The sequence below is a fragment of the Fulmarus glacialis genome, unplaced genomic scaffold, assembly GCF_000690835.1.
Source record: "Fulmarus glacialis isolate BGI_N327 unplaced genomic scaffold, ASM69083v1 scaffold27666, whole genome shotgun sequence".
NCBI lineage: Eukaryota > Metazoa > Chordata > Aves > Procellariiformes > Procellariidae > Fulmarus > Fulmarus glacialis.
In genome coordinates, this window is record NW_009220445.1 from 3,218 (window position 1) to 27,892 (window position 24,675).

At 39.1% G+C, this 24,675-nt stretch overlaps 1 protein-coding gene across 1 annotated transcript in view; it reads right to left on the reverse strand.

Moving 5' to 3' along the window:
• Positions 1-3,457: 3,457 nt before the first annotated feature.
• LOC104078936 (N-chimaerin-like) overlaps positions 3,458-24,675 on the reverse strand; it is a gene marked incomplete at its 5' end in the record, with an annotated part of 30,799 nt that continues 9,581 nt past the window's right edge. The window contains 2 exons of the mRNA XM_009580767.1: positions 3,458-3,544; positions 16,921-17,209. Coding sequence (XP_009579062.1) covers positions 3,458-3,544; positions 16,921-17,209 — 376 coding nt within the window. The remainder of the gene's footprint in view (positions 3,545-16,920; positions 17,210-24,675) is intronic.

Sequence of the window (24,675 nt, forward strand, 5' to 3'; positions counted from 1 at the left end):
CCCTTCCACTTTTCTAAGTAAAGTCTTGATTTTATTTTTTTGTTTGTGACAGACAGTTTGCAATCATTGCATGTGTAGGGAGCAATATGCTGTGCAGACTCCAGGAGGAAGAAAACTGCAGGGCTGTCTTTCTTAAATTTAATTTAAGGATGTGATTTCACAGGATTGAGGTGAACTGAAAATGGAATGACTGGAAGTAATAGCCGAGCAACCTCTCAGTAGAGTGTGCAACCAGAGCACCCTCTCAGTCCTGTACATTTTAGTGACTTAAACGAGCACTAGAAAACCAAACCCAAGCAACACGACAACCTTTAAACCAAGACATCTGTTTAGAGGTTCTACATTTTACATATGGACTAAAGGAAAAAAAAAAAAAAGAGAAAAAAAAGACTGTAACCTGCCATTTCAAATGTTCTCATTTGTTCTAAAGCCTCAACCATAAGAGTGGTTCAGCCTAGGTCCTACCAGGATTCCGCTTTCCTTGCTTTCCCCTGGAATAGTCCTTCAGGGTGCAGGAGAAACAGCTGTTTTCTTGAGCACTATTTGCTCTCAGTCTTAGCTCGATAATGTACGCATGTTTTCTGGTACTAATCTCACAATCAGTAAGTCTTATTATGAGGACTCTACAGAATGCATTTTAAAGTCATCCATAGCTTGCAGTAAATTCCAATTAGTCACTCTCTGAAAGACACATTATGTAAGTTTAATCCAGTCACACAATTCAGTCAACCTCGGACAAATTATCTTTCTAAAAAGGCAAATCGATGCATTTCCCATTTGTTGAGTAATAAACCAAAATCACTTTAGGAAAAAAACCCGAACAAAACAGACAATTCAAAAGTCAAGTTAAGCTCAACAAGTCCTAAAATGTCGAGATTAGACTTGATCAGACCTCCTGAAGCCCACGTGCATTTCCAATACGATGTAGTGTTTAGTTTCATGACCACCTGGCTCCTCTCTCAAACACAGTATCATGGTTTTTTTCAGTCTCGGGAATGCACTGCAGGCTTTTCATTCTCATATGGTATTTTCATGTTGTTATGACTAAATATGCCTTTATTGTTTCAGACTCCATATATAATACGATCCCTTCCCTCTAAGGAATGTATTTTAATAATAATAATAACCAGCAGTTATATTACACACATTTTTTTAAAAATTAAAGATGATGCCCTGTTGTACATATCTCAAGAAACAAGATATTTGGGTTGCTATGTGGTTAGCCGTTGTACATTTTGTTGTGTTCTGTTTCACTGTATAGCTAACAGCCAAATGCATATGCTCAGAAAATCCTTCCTTGCCTGAACACTTTATGAGTGTATTTTATGGGTTCAGTACATGATTTTCAAAAGCTAATCAGTCAGATTGTGAAACTGAGCCCAATTTCCTCAATGCAGTTCTCGGTGGAGGCTTGTTCCATGCTAAATACAATTTTCCCAGTCATATCTTTCATAGAATTGTTCCAAGGAGGGAAGGGGAGCCCAAAATTTTACTTTTTATTTAAAATTGGTGATAAGCTGTTTTCATTTCAGTTTCTTCACTTGTAGACATGCTGATGCCAGGCATAGCCTCTGCCCGCGGACAGACGGAATGCTATTCAAAGAAACGTTCAATCTGAAAGTTGACACCTCAGGAGCTGGATGGGAAGGACCATCATGCAGTCTCAGCCACCAGGGTAAGACTTCTCTTGCTGCCATTCCAACGCAGCCACATTTACCTGGCACATAGACAGCATCACACAATGCTCAAAGTATACTGGGACCCTCAGCCAACACACAACCCCTCTTTGAGACTGCAGTTACCCACAGGGGAGTTGGGGTTTAAGACATGGTTGAATGATGAAAACTTACTCCTGAGAAAAGTTCTATATTTACAACAAAATTTTCCAAATGGACTGGCTTCTAATTAAATCAGGCCTTCACACCCCCACCCCTCCAGTGAAATACTTATTGCAAAATCTAAAGAAATGGCTATTTATATTTTTGAATTTTTATTTCTGATAAAATTGTATGTGATTTCCACAGCAGGTAATGAACATTTTTATATCTAGAACTTAAAAAGAAGTTTTAAAACAAAATGTTTTAATTAAAACCTTAATTAAACAAATTCAGCCAAAGTGTTGGCTTGGTTTAAAGTATGATTGTTAAATTAAAAGAAATAAATAATCTAAACCAAAGTTTAAATTATGGAAAAAATGTTGCCCAATATTGCTGCTAGAAATTACTGCATAAAAAGTGAGTTCATTTGGTACTGTATTGTGCAATACAATTAGACCATATTAGCATTATTTGGGAAGATTTTATGTTCGCACTGATGTACTTACCAGAAATACCTGAAGTACCCTTGTTTTCATAACAAGGGAGCAAACTCATAAAAAAGCAGAGAGATCTTAGGGGAAGCCAACAGAAAAGTTGTTTTTCTGTAGCCTTAGTCCTATAACCTACCAGTCACTGCAGCTGATTCGGATCTAGGTCAGCTGGCTTATTTTGTTCCTAGTGGCATGATGGGTTGTAGACTTGCTCCCGGCATTTACCAATATGGGCCTTTGGAAATGACAAGTCGAAACTGTGCACTGGCAAAAAGCATCCACTGTGACTATTCCTCTCTTTCAATAACTGACAAGACAAAACCAATTAACATTTGCTGTTCTGGATAGTAGCACAAAAACAAGGCACTTTTCAGTGGCAAACAACACATTTATTTTCTGAGGGAGGGGGCTATTTTGGTATATAACCACAGACCTAGCCATGGCAAAATAAAGTAAAAATCTCACAGTACCTGCAGTAAGAAGTTCTGCTGTTGTTCTGGTTCTGGACGACTTTGCTAACATCAAGCAACTTAGCTTTTAGCGAGGTCAGCAACTAGCCCACTGTGTCCACTGAAGGAGGGGTGATAATTCTGGGCATTTCCTTCACACTCCATAGGTACAAATACCACTAGAGGTGTATATGGGCACGCGAGAATGCGCACAGGCAGGGATGTGGATGTTGCAATCAATAATGGTGCTAAGGTGGGTTTCACAAGCAATAGCTACAACTTCATTTATGCTGTATAAATAATAATACGCTTCCTCACAGGGTCATGTTCTGGGCGAGACGGTGCAGTCCTGCTCCCCTCCCGGGGCTCCTGCCTTGTCCTGGTTTGGTCCTGAGCCAGCGAAGCCACAGGGCTCTTCCCTACAGACACCGACGCAGGACGTCCCCACGGCCCCAGCTGCCTCTGTTAAAATAACCAACTGCTCCAGCCCTTCCCTTAAAGACAGAGACTACCAGCCTGCTCGCAAGGGACAACATATGACTGCTCGATAAAAGCAGAGCTGCTACTAAGCTGTGTGACACTGAGGCAGGACATGCCAATCAAACACTGTGATAAAAGCTACCCAGAAAGCTAAGAAACGAGCTCTTTTCACTCCTAACTCTGACTGTGGCAAGGAAAGCAGTTCTCCATGACCATGAGTTCAAGCTGAGGTATCAGCCTCGGCAATTCTCTCCTTGCTTTGCAGCAGCTCGTTACCACAGTCCCGTTCTTTCCTCGGGAAAACAAGCTGCATTAAAAGGGGGACAACCCCAGCCAAACTTGGTAAGTACAGAAGGGTACCAAGAGCTGGAGAGCACAGAAGATATACCACCTCCCTGCCCCAGGGGGCTGGCAGCATCACTTTCCCCAGGCAAAGCACGCAAGACAGCTCATGAGCAAGGAGAGAAGCATCACGGAACACCAGAATTTGTCTCCAGTAAATCCTTCAGACGAAGCCTGTCCGTTACAGCTTTGCTTTCAGTCCTTTCCATCCACCCTTCCATCCTTCATAGCTTTGGTTTTGGTCCATCCTGTCTTCCTCTCCTCCTGCCAGGAGCCTGGGCCATGGAGGTGGTAAGCTAAACAGTGAGTTAAAGCAGCCGCCTGTGCCAGGTACTCCTCTCCCCGGGAAAGGCAGAAGCAGAGAGACTGGGAGGACTACGCATGTGGTTTAAGTTTACTATTACACCATTATGCATTGCTGAATTGGGGCTAGAGAGGTCTGTCTTGCAACTATGAGAGCTATGGGAAGAGGAGTTGAAGAAGCAAGGAGCTCTGCCTAAGGCAGCAACCCTCACACTGGCCAGCAACACGGAGAGGCTGCTCCTCAGCAGCTTCTCCATCTTGCTCCCATCTAGTCAGCATTTTCTATTTCAGCTAACAGCATCGCGTTTTCTTCCCGTCCCCGGCCTGTAGCATGTCTCCTTGCTGGCCTGCAGGGAGCTGTGCCGTTGTGACCGAGGCACGACTGACGTTCATTGCAGCGAGGGGTCACTCCAGCAAAAGCTTCTTGACTTGCGACACGTCAAGGCAGACTGTATTCCAAAAAGACCTTAAAAGTCATTTATAAATGCCACAAGACAATGTGCTCTGTAGGAGTGATAACAGCCAAAATGTAATGCAAATTGGCAGCTGCATGAATGCTACTCTTTTGGCAAATGCTCTTTGTTACTGATATATTTAAGTATCATAAGGGAAAACAGGCTGTTAGACTAATTTTCTGAAATCACAAGGGACTGGTGATAGTTTATTTCTCATCGGACCCACACTGTTATAAGGATTTCCTTAAATAAAAGGAAAAATAAAAATTAAAAAAAAAAAAAAAAAAAGAGAAGGCACATCAAAAAGCTTAACCATACCCTTTGATGAGGAACCTTACCTGTGTTCTAGTAAGGAAATGTTGATGGTGGCCAAACTTTATGAAATAAATAATTTACAACACTTCCTTTATGATATCCATTTAAGAATCATATTGATAAAATCGGTTTTTACAATAAACCTCTGTATCTTTTTGTAACTGAAAATGTATACACTTAGGGATAATGACAATCATGTAATTCACAAGGTGTTTCTATTATTATATTTATTAGGTTTTTTTCATTTATTCCTCATGGAATAGGAGCTCTGGCTACTGGTATAACATGGGCAAGTGGTATGGAAATTTCTTTTTATGTTTCATTAATATTTTCTTACCTGATGTATAATATTCATTTCACATTAGTCTTGTCTGGCAGTCTAATGCATCCAATATTAGCCTTTTTTGTTCTACACAGTAATTAAATTTTGAGTAATTCAATGTATGTTATAATTGAAAACTGCAGCTCATTAATTTCTAAACACTCTTTGTATTTCAGACTACACCTGCTCCTTTGGCACATCCTCTATTTTGAATCCATCCAGTTCTTCCTGAATAAGCTATGTTGCTATGATACATGTGCCGTCACAGATTCTTTCTTCAACATACTTTCAGTCCATAATCATAATTATTTAGCATAAATAAGACTAAGAGTGCAAAGTCTCCTAATCCTTCCTTAATTATCACTTGATTCAACCTCATAAATTAAGGTGAAAACAATTTTTAACCTGAAGGAATACTAGAGTTGTGACACGGACATGCAACATTCTTGCAAAATTTATAATGGTGAAAACTTGCTTATGGACCACCTCACTGCAGAAAAATTACAAAATGGGGTAACCCCCAGTGTCCATCAGCACTCCTTGCAGACCCTGATTACCAGTTTTCTACGTGCCAGTATGTCCATGGGCATAGCTGCACCAGCGCTGTGGGTCAAGGTCTACATTCATTTTATACAATTGCAATTAGGCAGACTTAGAAAATGAGGTAGGCTGATCATCCTTCAAATGAGTCTCTCATGTAGGCTCCCACTATCCTTGCATAAATCTCTACTTAAACCAGGAGTGATTTGAAACCTGCAATGAATGAAACCAGAGTGGAATTGGCAGTGGAATTATACTCTGCTCCCAAAGTCAAATTATCAGTTATTATTAAATTATCAGTTTATTGCCACCCATAATCCCTGATCACATTCTCAGAAAAGGCGTTCTAATTTTCTCATTTCTCCTTTTCCACATATGGTTCATCTTTCTTATTTATTCCCTCTTAGTTTCCTAATTAACATTTTAAAATGCCTTTGTCATGAAAATTTTCATATAAGGGCAGGAAGCATCCCATTTCCCTAGAGGAACGGACTGTTAAAAATTCTTACTTGAGACAGGCACTTAAGAAACCATCCTCTCAAACCATGGTCAAACCCAGCATATTTGAAACAAATTTAAATAATGTCTTGATTTGAAAACGGAATCATTTTGAATGATTCAAAATAGGGCTGGCAATGCAACTCCCCATCATAAATTTGGGGTATGCAGATTATTTACTTTTGGGGGGAGAAGCAGGCATTGGCATGTGGACAGGTTATACAACTTCTGTTACACAGGATGGACTGTTGGGTTTTGTTCTGGGTTTGGTTTTTTTTTGTTCCCCCCCCCCAGCAAGTCTCTGGTTTCTTGCAACATAACATTTAGTTTATGTCTATTTTCAGTTGAAATACACTAGTCCTAGGTCCTAATCAGTAACTCAAAGATCTGACATTTGGGATTTCAGAGGCATATGATCTTTGGACAGAAGCTCTTATTTTTAGTATAGGGCACATCGAAGCTAGAAGACTAAGTTTGGGGTATAGTTCCATTTCTTAAATTCATTGGCAATAAACAAAATTACTGGCAATGAACAAAATGTTTATCCAACACAACGGCTTTCTTCTTACTTAGTCACGTTTTTCATCTCATTTTACAGGGCAATTTTTTACTTGTACTGCCCATCATCAACTAACACTTTAAGTGACACTGCTCATAAGATTTCTAACACCGAGGTTATTTGAATTTTCAACAATAAAAATAGCCCAAGAGAATTAACCCATAAGGCCCATAAAAAAATTATCCAGTAAGCTCTCAGCATTATCAACTTGCTGAGCAGCGAGCCTGCCTTGCGAACTCCGGTGTGTGACAAAAGTGATTGGCAGGTTCCAGGCACCAGGCTGCAGCGCTGCGACAAATGCTAGCAAGAATTTGGAGGCTGGAGTGAATGAGAAGCTGTCACTTAAGAGACTAAGCACTTCAAATTCTGTGAAAGATAACAACACACGATACTTTTTGCAATTTTTGTGCATTTGTGTTAAACACATCATTACTTTAATCATCAGCCAATTCACAGAAATGCCTGAATGCAAATATGATTCACTATCATATTAACTTTGGTAAATGCTTCAAGACATTTCCAGCAATGTAAAATCATCAGAAATCTTCAACCAATAAACTATTTGATACATGATATAAAGCATAGAGCTTTTAAAATATTTCACCATTACATGCAAAATGGAAATTGGGAATACAGCCTTTCGTATTTTCACAGTATTCCTCCACTCTTCTCTCAGGAAGGGGAAAAGCTGCTTGCCTCTAAGCGCTACTAATCTAATACACAAATTGGAAATCATTAAAAAAATTACTAAATCACATACACATATGACTAAGGTTTAATAGAGGACATTATACTTTGTGAGAGTAGCTCTAATGTTCCTTAGGCAAACTATTTCAAACTGCTTTAGCTCTAACTAAATGCAATAATAATCCCCACTAAAAAGCAATATAGTCTAAGTGCATTATAATATGAACTTCACTATTAGAAACCATCATCCTGTAGTTATCTTGGAAGTTGTATGGATGTGAGGAATATCAATACTAAGATGAAGAGGATTAGAGCAACAACTGTTCATCAACCGAGAATCAATTTTTCAGCGTGATAATTCTTACCTTGCTTAAACATTAGGACTATAGGAAGGTGAATACCAGAAGCAACACTGTTTCTAACTGCTGATGCATTGCAGAAAAAAGGTTAAATATGGAAAAGTTTAATGTTCTAAAAGTTAATGATCAAAGGAAGACTTTGCAAAACTGTCAAGAGTTGCTGTCTTCGCTGATGATGAGAGTGACAGGTTTGAAGTAATAAGAGCAAGCAGTTTATTGAGCTTAGTAACAAAACTGCTCTCCTTACTTTGTTCAAATTCAGAAAAGAAAAACATTCAGCTAGAGACTAAAACTAAGCATGAGAAGTTTTATCTGAAAATATCTTTTTTCTTGTGAAAGATTAAAAGGAAAGAAACAACGGCTAGAACAGATCAGCTTCTGCAGCATTAACCACAGGATAAATGGTTGTTCTTTTTTTCTTTCACAGTCTAATACTTCATTTAGGCATCTCTAACTACTTCTCTTTCTGCTACCACTTCTAAAACAAGCATTTCACTCTTCATGGATCTTAAGGGTTTGGTAACCACTTATGAATGGGCAATTATTAGTGGAGCAGATGTGCCTGCCTATCAGGGGATTCTCTAGCTGAACGGGGGGCAACACACCAGACCGCCACAGCTCCCACATCCTTTCCATCTTTGTACAGAAGCCAAACGACATGTATTTGTACTTAGGAGCATGTAAACAGTGACTAATGTAAAAATGCTTTCCCCCCTCCCATCTAAATAAAAAACACCCCACCCCCCCATCCACCCCCCGCAAACAGTAAGGAGAAAAAGGAGCTTATCTGAATAATGATAGAGGTAAGTGCAGAAAATCCTTGGTAGTCAGGCTCTTAGCACAAAGTTGCAGAGGGCATAAAACACAAGACACGTCGGATATTAGTTCACAGCCAAAGGTGCTACCAACCCCACTTCCCGCAGCCCCGGCTTTTCCTTGGGCCTCTCATGTTCAACTACTGACCAGACCTGACCCTGCCTAGTTTATGAGATTAGACACAATCGTAGCCCAAGGTGATTATCACCAGCTATACAGTGTCACGTTATAAAGTCTAAGTGAGGTAAGAAACTTGTAAATAACAAAATTATCCTTTTATAGGGCTCTTAATTCAACAGTCCAGTCTGTTTCCTGTAGAAGTGATTAGTGATAGAAAATAATTAGGAGATGCCAGATGGAAGGAGGAGTTTAAAAAAAAGACCCAAAACTCACACAGCTAAGGAAAGAGAACAACAAGGGAGGGAGCTGCCAGCTTGCAACCCACCGCAGTCCCTCACCGTCCAGGAAGTTCTTTGCATAAGCAATAAATGACAACCATACGCCTGCTTTAGAGACTGCTCTGAGAGACGCACCTTCTCCTTTCTGTGGCCATTGCATGGATTATTCAGCTGTGAGAAGCCATAAAAAGTCAAGGGAAACCACAGTTTAAAGAAAAAAAAAAAGAAAAAAGATTATAATTTCCTTATATATGGCTATGAGGCTTCCCCACTATACATCTAGGCAGCCTTTTTGGAAACCTCTAGTATAAGGCCCATAAGGAAGGTAAGGAGCAGACTCCTACAGCATGTTAGGACTGAAGCCATGACAGCTCTCCATTGCTCATCAGGAGTTGAGCTGGACCTCTGTATTTGTGTGTCCCATCTACTAAGGTCCACCAGGATGGGAAAAATCTCTCTCCCCGTGAAGAGCCCAAGAGCCCAAAGAAACCTATCCTCTTTGGCTCTTCAAGTGCCAAGGGAGATTCCTTCCTCCATCCCTGTGATCCTTCTTGCGCTAGCCTACCCCAGTTAAAAAGAAAGGAAACTTCTGCCAGTACACATAGGAGAAGCTAAGGCTATACGATACTTTTTGAAGGGCAATAAAAATGTAACCAGATCCAAACGACCATGCATTAGAAACCCTGGAAAGAACTGCTGGTGAGGGCTTCACACTGACTTACCTCCCAACACTGAGAAACACAGGAAAAGAATAATAGCTTATTCATTGCTAATGGTTTCATTTTATCAGTAACAACACAACCAGTATTCACAGCAACTGTACTGCTTTACAGCCTTTTTAACAGTTATGTACACTATTCATTTTACAAAGGCTTGATCAGGCATACACTGAGGGTAATTACTCCCCACACTTTTGCTGAAGGTCTGGTCTGTGAGACCAGACCGCCCGATTTCACATGGCAGCTGCCTGTCTCAGTATAATTAGACACTGGACTTTCTGAAGACTATGTCTGTGTGTACGCATCTCACATGCCAGATCATAAAAGAGCCACACTTACATGAAAAAGCAGAAAGTAACATGGAAAGTCATCTCAGCGAGCAGTCAAGTGACTTGTACCCGTGACAAAAGGCTGAAGTGGGATGCTGATCCCCAACTGTGCTTACCTACAAAACGGAGGAAACCTCTCTACAGGAGTAGCATCGCGAAGGGAGGCACGCTGTGCATTTGAAATGCAACCTGACCTAAGCCACTCTTCACTGTCTGAAGTTTGTGGAGCCTTATTTGGTTTGAACCTTGTAATACTAGACCAGCAATATGCAATCAGGCTACCAACACAAGCATGCAACTTTCATTTCACATTAATCCCACATATTATTGTGTGAGCATTAAATTAATGTGCCTTGGAGGCACAGGCACACACACAGAGGCAGGCAGGTGAGGTCCTGCAAGGCTAACTGGAATCAGCTTGGATGCCATTTGTAACCCGCAGGAACTAATAGAGCACAGCTGAGCACCAACCAGAGATGGGAAAGAGAGAAGAAGAAAGAATTTGGCCTGGGAAAAACAGGAGAATTATGGGACCATGTTCAGCACTGGAGCTGAGCTACAGGTCCAGTGAGAAACCCTTAAAAAACGAGTCTGGCTTGCTAACTTATCCTTTATAAGCACGAGACACTGACAAGAGAAAAACTAGATATTCTGTGACCTGGGGATTAAATTAGCAAAGTTTATGCTTCATTTGGAAGCTCTAAATCTTAAAACAAGATCAGTTTATATAATCTTTTTAGTGTATCAATTTTACTGCCACACTGAACATAAATAAGGGCTTAGGTTACTTGCGGTGATTATGAGTAGAAAAAGCACCCTGCAATTTGGAGAAAAGAATTTTCTTTGTGCTGATGTCTGCACATTGGACAGCACGTCCGATTAGCTCTCCTTTCTCGGGTCTTAATAAACATACAGCTAAGTTAAAAACATGTATGTTTATAAAAAGGCATCATAAACATTTGCAGTCTTAGTTTGAACTGTATGCACCATATATAATGACATATATGGCACTAGATCCCTACCACCATAAATGCTAATGCACAGAAAGCGAAGATGAAGAAGACTGAGGCTGGGGCAATCTCTGCAGAATACGACGTTGCTGATACGCTGCAGCAGCTACCTAAAAAGCAGGCTTGTCTTTCATCCTGCTAGGAACTTGGTATTGACAAAATTGTCTGTGCTTTGAAGTCTCTGCTGAAAGATGGGCTAAACCCAGAAGAAATAAATAGAAGTTTTTGCTTTCCACAGAGTTATGTTTTATTTATAAATTACATTAAACTTACAGAGTGATTGTCATGGACACCCGCGCAGGGACTGGAAAGGAACATTTGTGAGAAAAGAGTTGACAATCTCCTCAAGTTAACCCATGGGATTCTTCAGTGCTTAGTCTCCTGTGTCTTTAAATGTACTTTAAGGTAAACATCTATTAGTTGTACTTTTAAAAACATTATTGCTTTGTTGCTACCCTGGTTATAGCTACGGCTTGTCTAGAGTTTTATACATTACACATCCATTTTTTCTAAGAAAATTAAGTTAATTTGAGTAAATAGAAATATACAACTTCCAGCATCAAGATTTCTTCACTCTCAAAGCACACTTTCCTCCCTGATTATTAAGACCACATCTTCTTTTTAGTTCCTATTGGTCCCAGCATTGGCATTACTAGGCACCAAACAGTGTTGTTCAAAGCTGGCTTCCTCCGTCACAGACCTTGCTAAGGGGGCTTATGCTTTGACGACACACTACTGTAATTTCCTCGGCGACATTTTCTGATTTCCTTTCACTGAAGATAAAATAAGCTTTGGCGAAGGAAGGTTTAAAGCAGATCTTACTAACAGATTTGACTGAGAGCAAAAGTAGAAAAGTAGTGGTGTCATTAATGAAAATATCAGTGTCAGTTCAAGGTTGGAAAGTGAGACTGGTCCCTCTGTAAACACCCGTAAGTACGACCCTTGATTTTGTATGTGGAGGCTGTTAAGAATCTGTTAGAAATGTACACAGAGATTGCAATTAACTTTGTGGTCTGGATTATCTTCAGAGGCAGGCTTAAAAGCATGTTTCCTACTAAAATGACACAGATTTACATTTCCAGATCTCCTTGCACAGGGTTGCAGACAATCAGCCTTCATCACTATGGAGGAAAAAATAGTATCAACACTAAGGTCATTAAAAATAGAACGAAAGAGTGCTTTTGTTGGGTGACTGCTGCCACAAACCTTCTCTCAATTCTTTCTGTCTGTAGGAATTGAACTGAACACCGTACAGTCTAGAAGGCGTCTTTAATTGATTTGCAACCACTGGAGTTTCTTGAAGAAATAGCACTTATCACCAAAGTAAACATGAATAAATGTAATTCAGTTGCTATCCTAACATTAACCTCAGCATTTCATTTTGAAAGATGGGATAACTTATAACTGATTATTTCATTTTCTCGTAACAAGTATTAAATCTTGAATAAATCACTCATACAACTTCTTACATTAATATCTCAAAAGCATGTCAAAATGAAAAAAAAATGTTTTGCAGGGCTTTCAGGAAGGACTTTGATATATGTATCTAGGTATTTATTTATTTCTGAGAGCTACCACTTTTATAAGGTATTTAACTGAATCAAGTAATCTGCTCCCAGGCCATAATTACCTTTGAGAGTGGAGAATGTTCAGAGATCCATCAGTATTCAAGGCATGTGAGGAATAGTAAATCTTGTGATACTGGGTATTATTTCCACTTCCACACTAGGCCATACAGACTGAATCACATGGGAAGCCCTCTTTCGAATTAATCTTAGCCCTCTCTTAACACACAGACCACTATGGCTGCACAATTGAGTTCTGAACAATCTGCAGACTGTTTTGGGAACCAGCATTACCTTTTTAGCACGGCAGCTAAAATATCTATTCAGGGCATTCAAGCATGACAAGCACTTTCCTGTTTTCAATCTCCACTCCTCCAGTTATCTTTGACAATTTATTAATTCTTTCATAGGTTATGAAAATCATTAACCAGGAATTTTAATTTTTAAAATATATTTCTATACGGTAAGCACTCAAATTCCTTCTCATAATCAGTGAAGCACATGCTGCGCAGTGGATTATATTCTCATGCTTTTCCTATTAAAAACTGCATCTTAAATCACACCACAGTATGGTCTCTTGGAGGACTCAGTACTTAGAGGTATTGAGATTTGTGTCCTACAATCCTCATCTAACGATTGCATAATTTTTGCCTTTTCATCTTTTACGGTCTTTAAATCCTTCCCCTTTACTAAGGCTCATTTTTAATGTATTGCATATGACAAGTAACCCAACACACGCTGAATTCTTCTACTATAAATTAATTGCTGAAAAGAGTGGGAACAAATAAAGTATTATTAGTGCATGCTGGGAGGCATCTAACACAAATCTGTGGCGTTCCCTGCTACTGCTCCACACCAAATTGAAGGCTAGGTGAAGTGCTCGTTAATATTTCATTCTCAAGTTTGAGGTGTGTTCTCCGGCTGCCCAATTTTCTCCACTTGATTTTATGGCAGAAAGCAAGACTACATTCCCACCAGCTGTTCCCCAGTCAGAGCCTGTGTGTCTCTCCTTTTCTTCTTCTGAAGGGTTTATCTTTCATACACCACCCACACAGAATTGGGCAATAGTCGCAGGCACAAAGTTTAGATTTGGATCTGAACAGCCTCAGAGTCTGCAAATGTGGGAACGTATTTTGGCTCAGGATGATCAAGACCCAGACTTCTTCCTCTCTTTTCGGAGGAGGAAGCATTCAGTGCAGGGAGAAGCTGTGTGGCTACAGTATAAAACTGATAAAGATGCATTAATTGCCAAACACTGTGCCCTGCAGAAATTTTCATCCTCACCATGGGGCTAATGGGCTAATGTTGTAGTACACAGATTTTGCTGTTTGGATCACAAAACAATGTTTTTTTCTTGTTGGATTTTGGACAATTTTCTTTGCGTTCTTTGTTAGAAATGTCAATATCGATTCAGTGACTTTCTCTTTATATTGGACAACAGGAATCACTCTGCCATCCCTCCCACCAAAGAGAAAGAAAAACTACTTGACCTATTTATAAATGTCCTATAAGAAAGCTTCCTTATATCATGGTTAAATGATTCATAATAAGGTAAATACTATGTTATTATTAATTGAAGTTTTCAAGTAAGTATCAGTAAGAAGCAGGAGCCTGCACAAAAAGGATAAAATGACCTTCTGAGCAATTTAGTAGAGGATATGTATATTTTTCTTATTGCATTATTATTATTTGACCAAAGAAAACTTATAAACTAGCAGAGAGATTGGGTCTTCTGTTTAAGTGGAGATGTAATCTCTCCATTGTTCCTCGTGCTAGCATGTTAACTTTTTATAGTAGGTAGGCTTTTAAAAAAGCCAGAGAAATATTTCCTGTCATGCAGTACTCATGCTTTAAATGCAAATTATTTGCCAATCAAGTATATATCTCATTATTTCAGGTTTTTTTATAAAATTAACCACTAGATGTAATTCAGTCACCCACTTGTACAGTCCTCCAGGCAGTCAGTTATGTTCACCCCACTGAACCTGAAACAGTTCTCCCAGGCTGTCAGCTGGTGACAGCTTTAGTGGGTGTGCAAGTAGTCGAGTCCCCCAGACAGTGATGGGAGACACTTGGGAAAGCCCTCTGAGGTCTCCTCTCCCCACCACTCCTACGTTGCTCTTAGCACCACCCCCCATGAGACATTCAGCAAGGCCACCACCATATCTCTCCCCCTTCCCATGCTCCCAACATCCTATGACTTACAGAGGAGGGAGAAAGGATTTGGCAAGCCTTAGCTGGATGCTGGGGCTTGTTCCAAATGCTGAGGTTGCTACTGGGATCAGGTGTTGGTCATGGTGTTGAATGCCTTATTCCCCTTGGAGATTTACTGGGTGAAGCGACACTCAGGACTCTGTGTCGTCTTCCAGCAAAGGCCCTGAGAGGTGTAAAAGCAGCAAAGATGTCACCTCTGCGCCACTCCACAGTAAAAAGGATCACACTGTGCCTTCCTCATGCAGCCGTGGATAGTAATCCCAAAGGGATAATGACTTGAAAATTAAACTGAAATCTCCATATTTAACTGTACTGTGATGTCTGTGTGCCTCATTGTGTCCACATCAACATGGTTCCAAGTCAAATAAAGAGAAAAGGCTCAAAAGCTGGGCTTCAGGCCAGTAAACACCATTGCTGTTGAACTATGTTGCAGATGAAGCCACTTTAGTTGCTTATAACTTCCAGACAAATGGGGTGGGATGTTGCAATTACACGACTGACCTCTCTAAAGGTTTTTCACCCAAAATTTCAATCTGTGAGAAATATTTAACAGTTCTTGAGCTATTTAATGAAAAATGTTTCAAAACAATAGGCATACCTTGTTGATGAGTCTGACATAACACCATGTAATCTATGGAAAAAACAGCATTCTTCAATAATAATCATTGAAATCCCTTTACTATGAGAACTTTTTCATCAGTCTAAAAAAATGATGTGACAGAACAGAGTTCTGTTGTCACTCGAAAGTGGCTAAATCCAGGAAGAGTTAATTTTACGAAAGAAACCCAAAGCAGTGACTTCCAGAACTCTTACAGAAGATTTTTACCCAGGCTTTGCATTATAATGAACCCTTTATGACAACATGCAAAAAAATCCTTCTGAAACAGCAAGTTAATGGCTGTCAGGAATTGTAACTGATAACTCACCACTCTACTACTGGTACCTAACAGGCAAGAAATTGGATATTTAATGTGGTCAGCTAGCATCAATATCCCCACCACTATTTCTGTTGTCAAAATGATCTGATAACAGTGAAGATTCATACTTTAACCTAAGTTGGGTGCTTCACCTCTCAGCAAATTCAGTGCAGGATGAAGATTCTGATGGCAAAGGATTTGAAGGACCAAAGCTATGAGCCTCCTCTCTCTGTGGACTCTGTATGGAGCTTAGTTTCACTGTAATAGGCATGTATGCTGGAAATTGTCAGTGAAACCTTTCCTCCACCTCAAGAAAAACTAAAATCACAGACATATTTCTGACTGGAAAGACAAATAGATGATCCCAGCTAAGGTTAGCATTTCTTCTAAGCACATTAGGTACTCCTAAGTCATTCTGAATTTTGTGAAACAGGGGAGCATATCAGACTATTACACATGCATTAACACCTACACATACATAAAAATACACTTTAAAAAGACTTTCATATGTCAGCTTTTCAATAAACAAAGTATTTAGTTTAACATGATGGAATTTACATTATGTTTTCTTTCTAAGTTTAGTCTCTGTCACCCAAATGAAGTTTCAGGCAGCTGCTTTGTCTGCCTGATGCATTCCCAACCTCCTTTAATATTTCTATTTTCACCGGTTCTAAGATTTCTTTGTTGTTCGTTTTTCTTTTATAATCCAGGACACAGTTAGTTCTCAGCTGATACTGCAACTCTCTGAAGAGAGCAATCCTTCTTCATAAGTCTGGCTGAGGCCAAAAATAGCTCTGTCAGCTTCTGACAGGCTGAACTTAGCCAAGTGAAATGTTTTAACATTTTATCATCTTAATGAACAGGCTTATTTATAATGTGGACAACTCTACTGTCACTGTATGCAGACTGCTGAATAGATTATGGAATGCATTTGTTTGGGGAATGCTGAATATATTAAGAAATATAATTTTTGACCAAAGGACAGTTGTCTTAGACACTGTAAACAATTTAAGATGAAATATTCTTAGCCCGTTTGAAATAAAGGAGTGGCTTAATGGTAAGCCACTGTTTCTATAACTCTGAAAATATCTGAAGAAAGGAACCTCACAATGATAAATAACTAACCTCCAAATCATAGAAATTTGCAATATGCAAAAATTACCATTAAAAACCCCTATAACCAGTTAAAATATTATTAATAATGCAATACTGGAAGTAAATTGTAGACTAAATATCTACAGATACCTTTAGCACTTTATAGTAGAGGGGAAGGGTTAAAAGTACAAAATAAAAAATCTAACAAAAAAAAAAAGTGTGGGTTAAACAATTGCTTACCCTCTTTTCTGCTACCTCATCCTCTCCTGTAGACTCTTTGCCATCATGTTCATCCCTCAGGGTTGGCATATGTTTTTTGTGTGCTGGCTCTCTGTTTAAAGTTGTATATCCTATGTGTTCATAAATTGGATTTATTGTCATCTTGGCAATGTATTCAGCTGCCTTCGTTTCAATATAAAGAGTAATCAATCCATCTGTCACCAGGTCATGGATGGACTCAAAACGTTTCTCCCCAACAAAGTGCTTTCCATCGTAGTAGAGTCTGAAGTTTCTGGTTTGACTTCCAAATCTGCCTCAATGAAATGGGAAAGTTTTTTTTTAAAGAACAATAAGCAGAATAAAAAAGAATAAGCAAGCCTTTGCAAACAATAAAAAACACTTTATCACTTAAAGCTGTGACTATGCTCTGTGTCTGGTCCAGACGAGAATGAGAAACTCAACTACTACTTAGCACAGATAGGAAGGAGAGATCAACAACTGCAGATAGCCAAAACAGTGACTGTCCCAGAAGGAGCTGTTTGTTCTCTTATTCTTTTAGCCCCTCCATTATCCCGTGGAAAAACTGAAAATTACTTCACACTCTTTATGGCTTTTTTTAGTACTTTACTACGGCATTGCCGTAGTCAATTTGCTTGGCTCTGATATGAAGAGTTCTCATAATAGAGTCCTCTATTACAGCTGATCAATACGGAGTTTTGATGCCGCCTCAGACCTCTGCACCCCTGCTTGCTTGCAGGAAGAGGCCATTCAGGGTTCAGCTGAGCTCCAGTGCCAACAATTACACTGAAGCAGAACCGCTGCCAGAACTGGAGCAGCACAGGACAAAATGGCACAAGGGCAAGCATTCTTTATTCCTGGCCAAAGGCCAAGGACTAACTCTTCAAGCTTTGTACAAAAGTCCTTCTGTGTTATGCTTGTTAAGTCCTGAACTTCAAGCAAATCTTTGTAATATACAGGATATATAACGTGTAAGCTATCTGATGCTAGCAATGCTGCAGTCGGAGTGGAATAGGATTTCGATACAGCCTCTTAGCAACCATAAGAATGCCAATTTTACCTGAATATTAGCATATTTTAAAAAACTGTATGTTGAATCTGCAACAATTTTCTGCCTGAAAGCAATCTAAATGTGTGAAATAACACCAGTGTTTGCACTTGGCAACAACCAATGCATTTCCTGTGGAGAAGATGGAGGCAAGAAGCTGCTTTCACAGCTCACTCCAGCGTTATTCCTTGGTCAGACAGCAGCAAGAGCGGCTGCTTAGGGTATTGGGCCCCCTTGCGAGGTCAGATCTGCCAAATAAATATTAAAAACTAAATTCGAAAGGATGGATTGCTTTAATTTTACAATCAAATGCTTCATAGGAGATGTTAAGGAACAAAGTAAACACTGGTGCTTTGCTGAAGTGGCTCCTTTTTAATGGGACCTTGTCAAACGGGGAAACATAATTTTAGACTTTGCCTCAGATGAAATATTGCACTCTTCTTGCAAATATGGGCAAAACCACTTGTTCTGTGATGTATATTTTTTTCCTTGTGTTCTGAACCAAAATGCCAAACCTTCCCATCCCCCTATCAATAATCTGACAGTGACTGTAACTTCAGGAGCTACTATTTTTATACAGCGCTCAAACGTGAGGGGGCCCTCAGGAATCCGCATCCTGGTCAGTAAGAAAAGAGGACATGATGTGAAGGAACTACCTGGGCATTTTACTGGAAATGAATTGGTACTTCTATGCACATTTTTGTGCCACACCAACTAAAAGTTCACTGAATCAAACTGAAAAGTGAGAAATTACAAAATGACAGAAAGAAATACATTTTTACCCAATGCTAATTTCATCACAAGATGCAATTCTGAGTGAACACAAGCCATTCAGAAAGTAGAAAGACAATGTCCTTTAAGTTACAGCAGAAGGGGTGGGAACATGTTCAGGCTCATTCATCAAAGCATCTTTCTACTCAGCGTACTGTGTGACAAACAAGCGTTGACCATGAGACGTACTCCTTGCATACCCTCCGCTGTCAGAGAAGTCAACACGAGCCAAGAGTGCTCAGCACTCTGCAGTGCCAAAGTGAGCAACCTTCACTGCCTTCTGCTCAAGTCAGTGGGAATAATGCACATGGAGCACATACAAGCACTATGATATTAAAATTTGTCAGGAGAACTGAGTAAGTTTGAAGGTGAAGAATAATGGGACTTAAATGACAATACGCAATAGCATTATTTTTTATTAAGAGATGTAGCAGGTGAACTGCTGCTCTAATCAGTAACATATGCTCCGACAGTACTTATGGCAGAGTTTTAAACAAGTTGAAGGTCGCTTATTGCTTTTAGCTTTCTAGAAGAGAAAGTATTACACTAATCTTATCAACAGAAGATAAGGCCCAGAAAAACTTCTCAGGGCCTATTACTAAGTACACATGGTGTCTTGATTTTAGTAACATCCTTCAGAGTCTAAAACAAAGTTCTGAAGAGCAAGATGGCCAAATGCAGAGAACGAACAAAAGTTCTTAGAGGGTTAACCCCCATCCTATCAGGGTCAGTAGGTGCATGCTTCTACCCCAGCTATGTTTTACTGAGCAGCCCCTTCGCTGTACATCTGTTCGGACTGCTGCACATGAAGTGTTTCTTTGAGAGATACTGCAAGGAATAGGATTCCCAAAAGTACATAATCTTTATCCCACTGTTCCTGACCCACATTTCAGCACACAAGTATCTCATAGACAATGTTCCACAGTTTTATTTCTTTAACAGCATCCCATGCCTAAACTCATCTCTCTCGTAAACCTCACAAACAGACTGAAACTTCCTCCTGTATGGGTCTGGGGAACGGCACATCAATTTCTTTTGGAATGTGTGGCCTTCCAAAGGTACATTCAACTTTCCTGGTTTAAAATACATTAGGATAATTTAACAATTACCACTTAAAGAAAGGTATTTAGACAAACAAATTACTCTGCATCAGTGTCATAACCACTTGGAAAAGGTGCTTGCGTATCGGCTGCAAGAGGTGAACACTGAATGGTTTGCCTTTATCCAATTTCCCATTTGTTCCAAATAAAACTTTTTTCTCTCTATTCATTTCTTGTTGGATACCTTATGGGGAAATGTATTGTTTTTCAAATAGAATCCTATTAGCAACAAGAAGGGAAAAAAAAAACCCACAAATCCCCACAAATCAATGAAACGCCAATCTCTGACAAAGACTGTACCATCAATAACGTGTCTCAGAATCCTGTTTTTTCTCTTTCAGACTCATTTAAATTTATTTCTGACCACACAATGTTACTATTTTGATCAAATTACAATATAAATGCAAACATACATGTCCAATTGCAAATTATCAATTAAAATTTAATCTTCAGTCCCTTCAGTCTTACTTAAAACTATGGTTTAAATTTTTCCATTAGCAAGAATATTTCCTTATGTTTACTTTCTATAACATTACTGCAGCCTGGTTAATTATACATCACCGTGGCAACTAAGTAGAGCCAACATTTGATATTTCAACTTCCTGATGGTCTCCTCCTAAAGGCAAGCACTAGTACCAGCTGTTTTTTGTTTAAGAAATAGAAAGCAGGCCACAGATAATGTATGTTCTCTTTTGGTTTAAACAGGGGAACATTAGATGTTTTTCCAAGAAAAAGAAATAGACCTCTGACATGTCAAACAGTCTCATTGTGTCCACTGTGCATTTGTTTGCAAGCAGCAGGACTACAGATAAAAGACTTTTTTTATTCCAAGTTGCCTGAAAAGCAATCACTCTGTCTAGTCCCTTTGGTTGCCAGTGGGGCAGAGTGGATAACAACGTGGGAAAACGGATTAAATGGTAGAGCAAATGTGGCTAGTAATAAAGGACTGAGGAGTTGAATTAGGTATCATAGCATGAGAGAGACAGGCTTCAGACTCAGCCACCTATTCTGTATGCAGCATTCACTGATGAAACAAAAGGAAGTGAAGGACCGAGAGCCCATCCGCACTTTCTTACCATCTAAGAAGATGGATTTTACTGTCCACCTACAGAATTGTACAGTAGCTATTCACCTTTTTCACAGGCTATTTTATGATGAGGAGAGTATCTAGACTTTATTTAAAATGCGTAGCTGCTACCAGACCACAAAGTTAACGCCTCTCGGGACTACTCGTGTCCTCATTAGTTTCAAGCAACTTCATACACTGAACTGGGAAATCTTAAGTTCTGTACATGTGCCTGAAGGTCACTTGGACTTAAGGTCCCCTTGGAGAAAAAGTGTCTTAATGTGCTTTGCGGCCAGAAGGTAGAAGTCTCACTTAAAATTAGGTGCCAGAATTTCAGCTCTAACTTCTGAAAACTCTCAACCAACACTTAAGACAAGTGTCTTGACACTCCATAAAAAGCCACAGAAATATACATAATCTTGCAATCAGGAATGTCTCCTAATCACGCTGTGTTCATGCGAAAGAAAACAGATTATTCCACAGAACCTCTTTTGGCCCATTTCCTTGTCCAAGAAACACGAGTCTTGCATGCAGCCAAAACCTCTTCTACACAGTTATCCCTGAAGGTCTCCAACTCCTGAGAGCAGCTCATTTTTGTTTTTTTTTAATTATTTACTGGCAATAACATTTCTGAGGATGGCCAGGGAATTGTGGAACTTGCCATCTTCCCAGCGTACCTGCCTGATAAATAGCATCGTCTCCAAAACCTTAGCAGTAGTTTACAAGAACACAATACACATAAATGAAATCAAATGCATTAGGGATCGAAAGTAAAGGTGCATTTTTTGTAAGTGGAGACAAAAAATCCTCATTGTCTGATATGGCTGAGAAAGGTGGCAGAGTTTAGCCACTACAAAGAGTTTTCCCGTGCCATTTGGAAGGGTAGCATTGGCTGGCTGGCTGACTGTTGCTTGATGAACATTAACTAGGTATAAAGTTATCCCTAAAACCTGATCAGACCCATGCGCTGGCTGAATGCATGACAGTTTAGTTTAGCATGGAGAAAGTGTGGCATCCTTCAGAACAGAAAACAAATCCCAGAGCTGGAACTACAACGTGTCTACCTCGCGCCAATGCAGGCACAATCTGCAATTCACTCCGTCTAATCGGGATCAAGTGAAAAAAATTCAGAGCTGGTGCTGTATCATTGACAACAGCCTCTCAGCAGTCTCTCTCAATTGAGACTGAAGACTTTTTACCTGCACCACTGCCCAGACTTCCTTGTCCAAGAGGGAAACAATATTGTGCAAATAGCATGCTGCAAACAGCAGGCAGCGAGGACCAGAGCAATGGCACTTTCCTGTGGATCATGAGCACTGTCAGGGACAACACAAGTGAGAGAGAGACAACTGCTCTGGGGCATTGGCAAGTAGGTAACAGCTGCTGAAAACAATGAAGATTGAAAGTGTTATCAGCCCTTGGTACCTTTAATGGTGTGTTTCACAAATAAATCTAACAAAATAATAAGAAAAGTCTTCTTTTGTCTTAATGTCTTATTTTACTTTTAACAGCTGATTTTCACCATCTCAAACTCTGAACAAATGTCAGCTGATCAAGGACCGTGTATGCTATTAATATACAGTAAGATCACTTAACACATAAGATCACTCTTAATGTTCTTGATCAGTGACAGATCATTTGAAAATAATCTGGTTCTGAAAAGAAGCTCTTGTACAGATGTATTACCTCTTCTTAGTACTGTGCCTGCATGCCCTATTCCATTTAAACTTGATATAAGTCCCTGGAATTGATTTGATGATTGAATCAGAATCAATACCAATGTTTTGGGCAATGTTTTACTGCTTATTCTACCTGATGAAACCTCCGTGCTTCCTGGGAAAAGACTCACTATGGTTAGTGATTAAGACACATTTTAAGTCTATATACACACGGGAAAGTAGTAAAAGCCTTGTATCTTCTCTTTAAATGAAAGCAGTATTTGGAAACCTATGTCAACATGCCTGGAATAAAGACCTTCTGGAAATGTTACTAGCAGGAATAACTTTCACAGTTTCATATTAAGCAGAGAGTTATGTTTCTTTACCAAAAATTTTGAAGAAATGTTCTTCAAGAGTTCATTTTACAGCGCGACTTGATACTACTGAGAGCTTTCCTATTACTTTAAAGCAGAACTGTGTTTTAATTCTTGTAAGCTAACCCTCACCAGTGTCTGCTCAGCAAACTTCAAAATGTGCGTGCTAAGCTAACCCCCACCAGAGTCTGCTCAGCAAACTTCAAAATGTGCGTGCAAATTTTACTCTGCCTATGTATAACATTTTCATTTTAGGTCATATATGACATTGTTTTTCTGGCAAATTTAGAAGTAGAACAACATCAGATCTGTAACGGAAATTCCACTACAATCATGCGTACTATGGAGAGAGAACTGCCATAGCATAATGCTCAAACACATCCATTTTTTTTTCACTTACAGCAGCTTCTCCTACAAGGGTTTAAGTTACTCATGACTGTCACACTTCTTTTTTGCTTCCACAGGTTTTCTCACACTAAAAGCAACTTGCTCTTAATTTATCTAAGACAGTATGCATATTTTAATTCAGTATATCACGGAAACCTGAGTGGAAGGCATCAAGTAAAAACCCAAAGAAATGTCCTTATCATAAAATAGCTTTACAAGTGCAAAAGGGGTTTTTGGAGAGCAGAGTGGAGAAAGATTGTTTTTGTTGTTGTTCCTGTTTTGGTTTTGTTTTTTAATGTACACTCTACAGGTTGTTGTTCAAGATCTCAAAGCTTATATTAAACAAACAAACAAAAAAGAAATATTGTTAAAATTTCCCTTAGATGAAAAATAACTTCAGTAAGATTTCTGTTCCAGAGAGATTCTGTCAAATCTGATTTACCTTAAGCCACTGTTAATGCCAACCTTACAATGCAGGTTTACTCAACTTACTTAAAGTTATTACACAATTTGCTACTTACTTAAGGTGTTTTCTGAATGTATTCTACCTCTGATCTTCTAGTAATCACTCACCACTTTTTTGTGAACAGTGAGATTCACCAATATACTCATCCTGCTCTCTAAAAATGGTTTTTCCTCAAAACTGCATTCCTTAACAATAAACAAGCATAATAATGCAAAATGAAATGGTTCCTGCATATGTAATATGCACTGTTAGAATTTTTGGGCTACTAACAGCTCATCAATAAAGATTCATAGCTTTTCTATTATTATATTCTGTTTTTCTAGAATACAATTTCTTCTTTCGTGCAAGTGCAGCAGTAGGTGGGGCAGATCTCGATTTATTACTGAAACTGTTAGAGTTCATATACTCATCTCAAGTTATAAAAGAAAAAAAAAATTAGCTTGATTCTCTTCCTAGCACCTATCAAATCAGGAGGAGCTATACTTAATTCAGCTGAGCTACATCAAGCATAAAAGAAGGAGAAGGAAGAGGAAAACTGGGCCAGATAACATTTATTGCTGTCAGTTGTTTTAGTGTTTGAATAATTCATAAATATTTTGATGAAAACAATTATCAGATTAAACAACAATATGAGGCTATTGTGTTATTTTGAAAACATATTTATAAAGCATCCATAGTATCTACAGCTGAATGACTTCTTTGCTTATTGATGAAGCACAGGAAAAAAGTTGTTTCTCCAAACAAAAAGTTTATAAATACGTATTTCAAAAGCATACAAAAGAAGAGGCCGGTCAAAAGGACTAACCTGAAGATAATATTTCTAACTAGCATTTTCTGAAAGCAATAGAGCAAAAAGGAATTCCACTAGAACCTGCAGAAGGCAGAAAA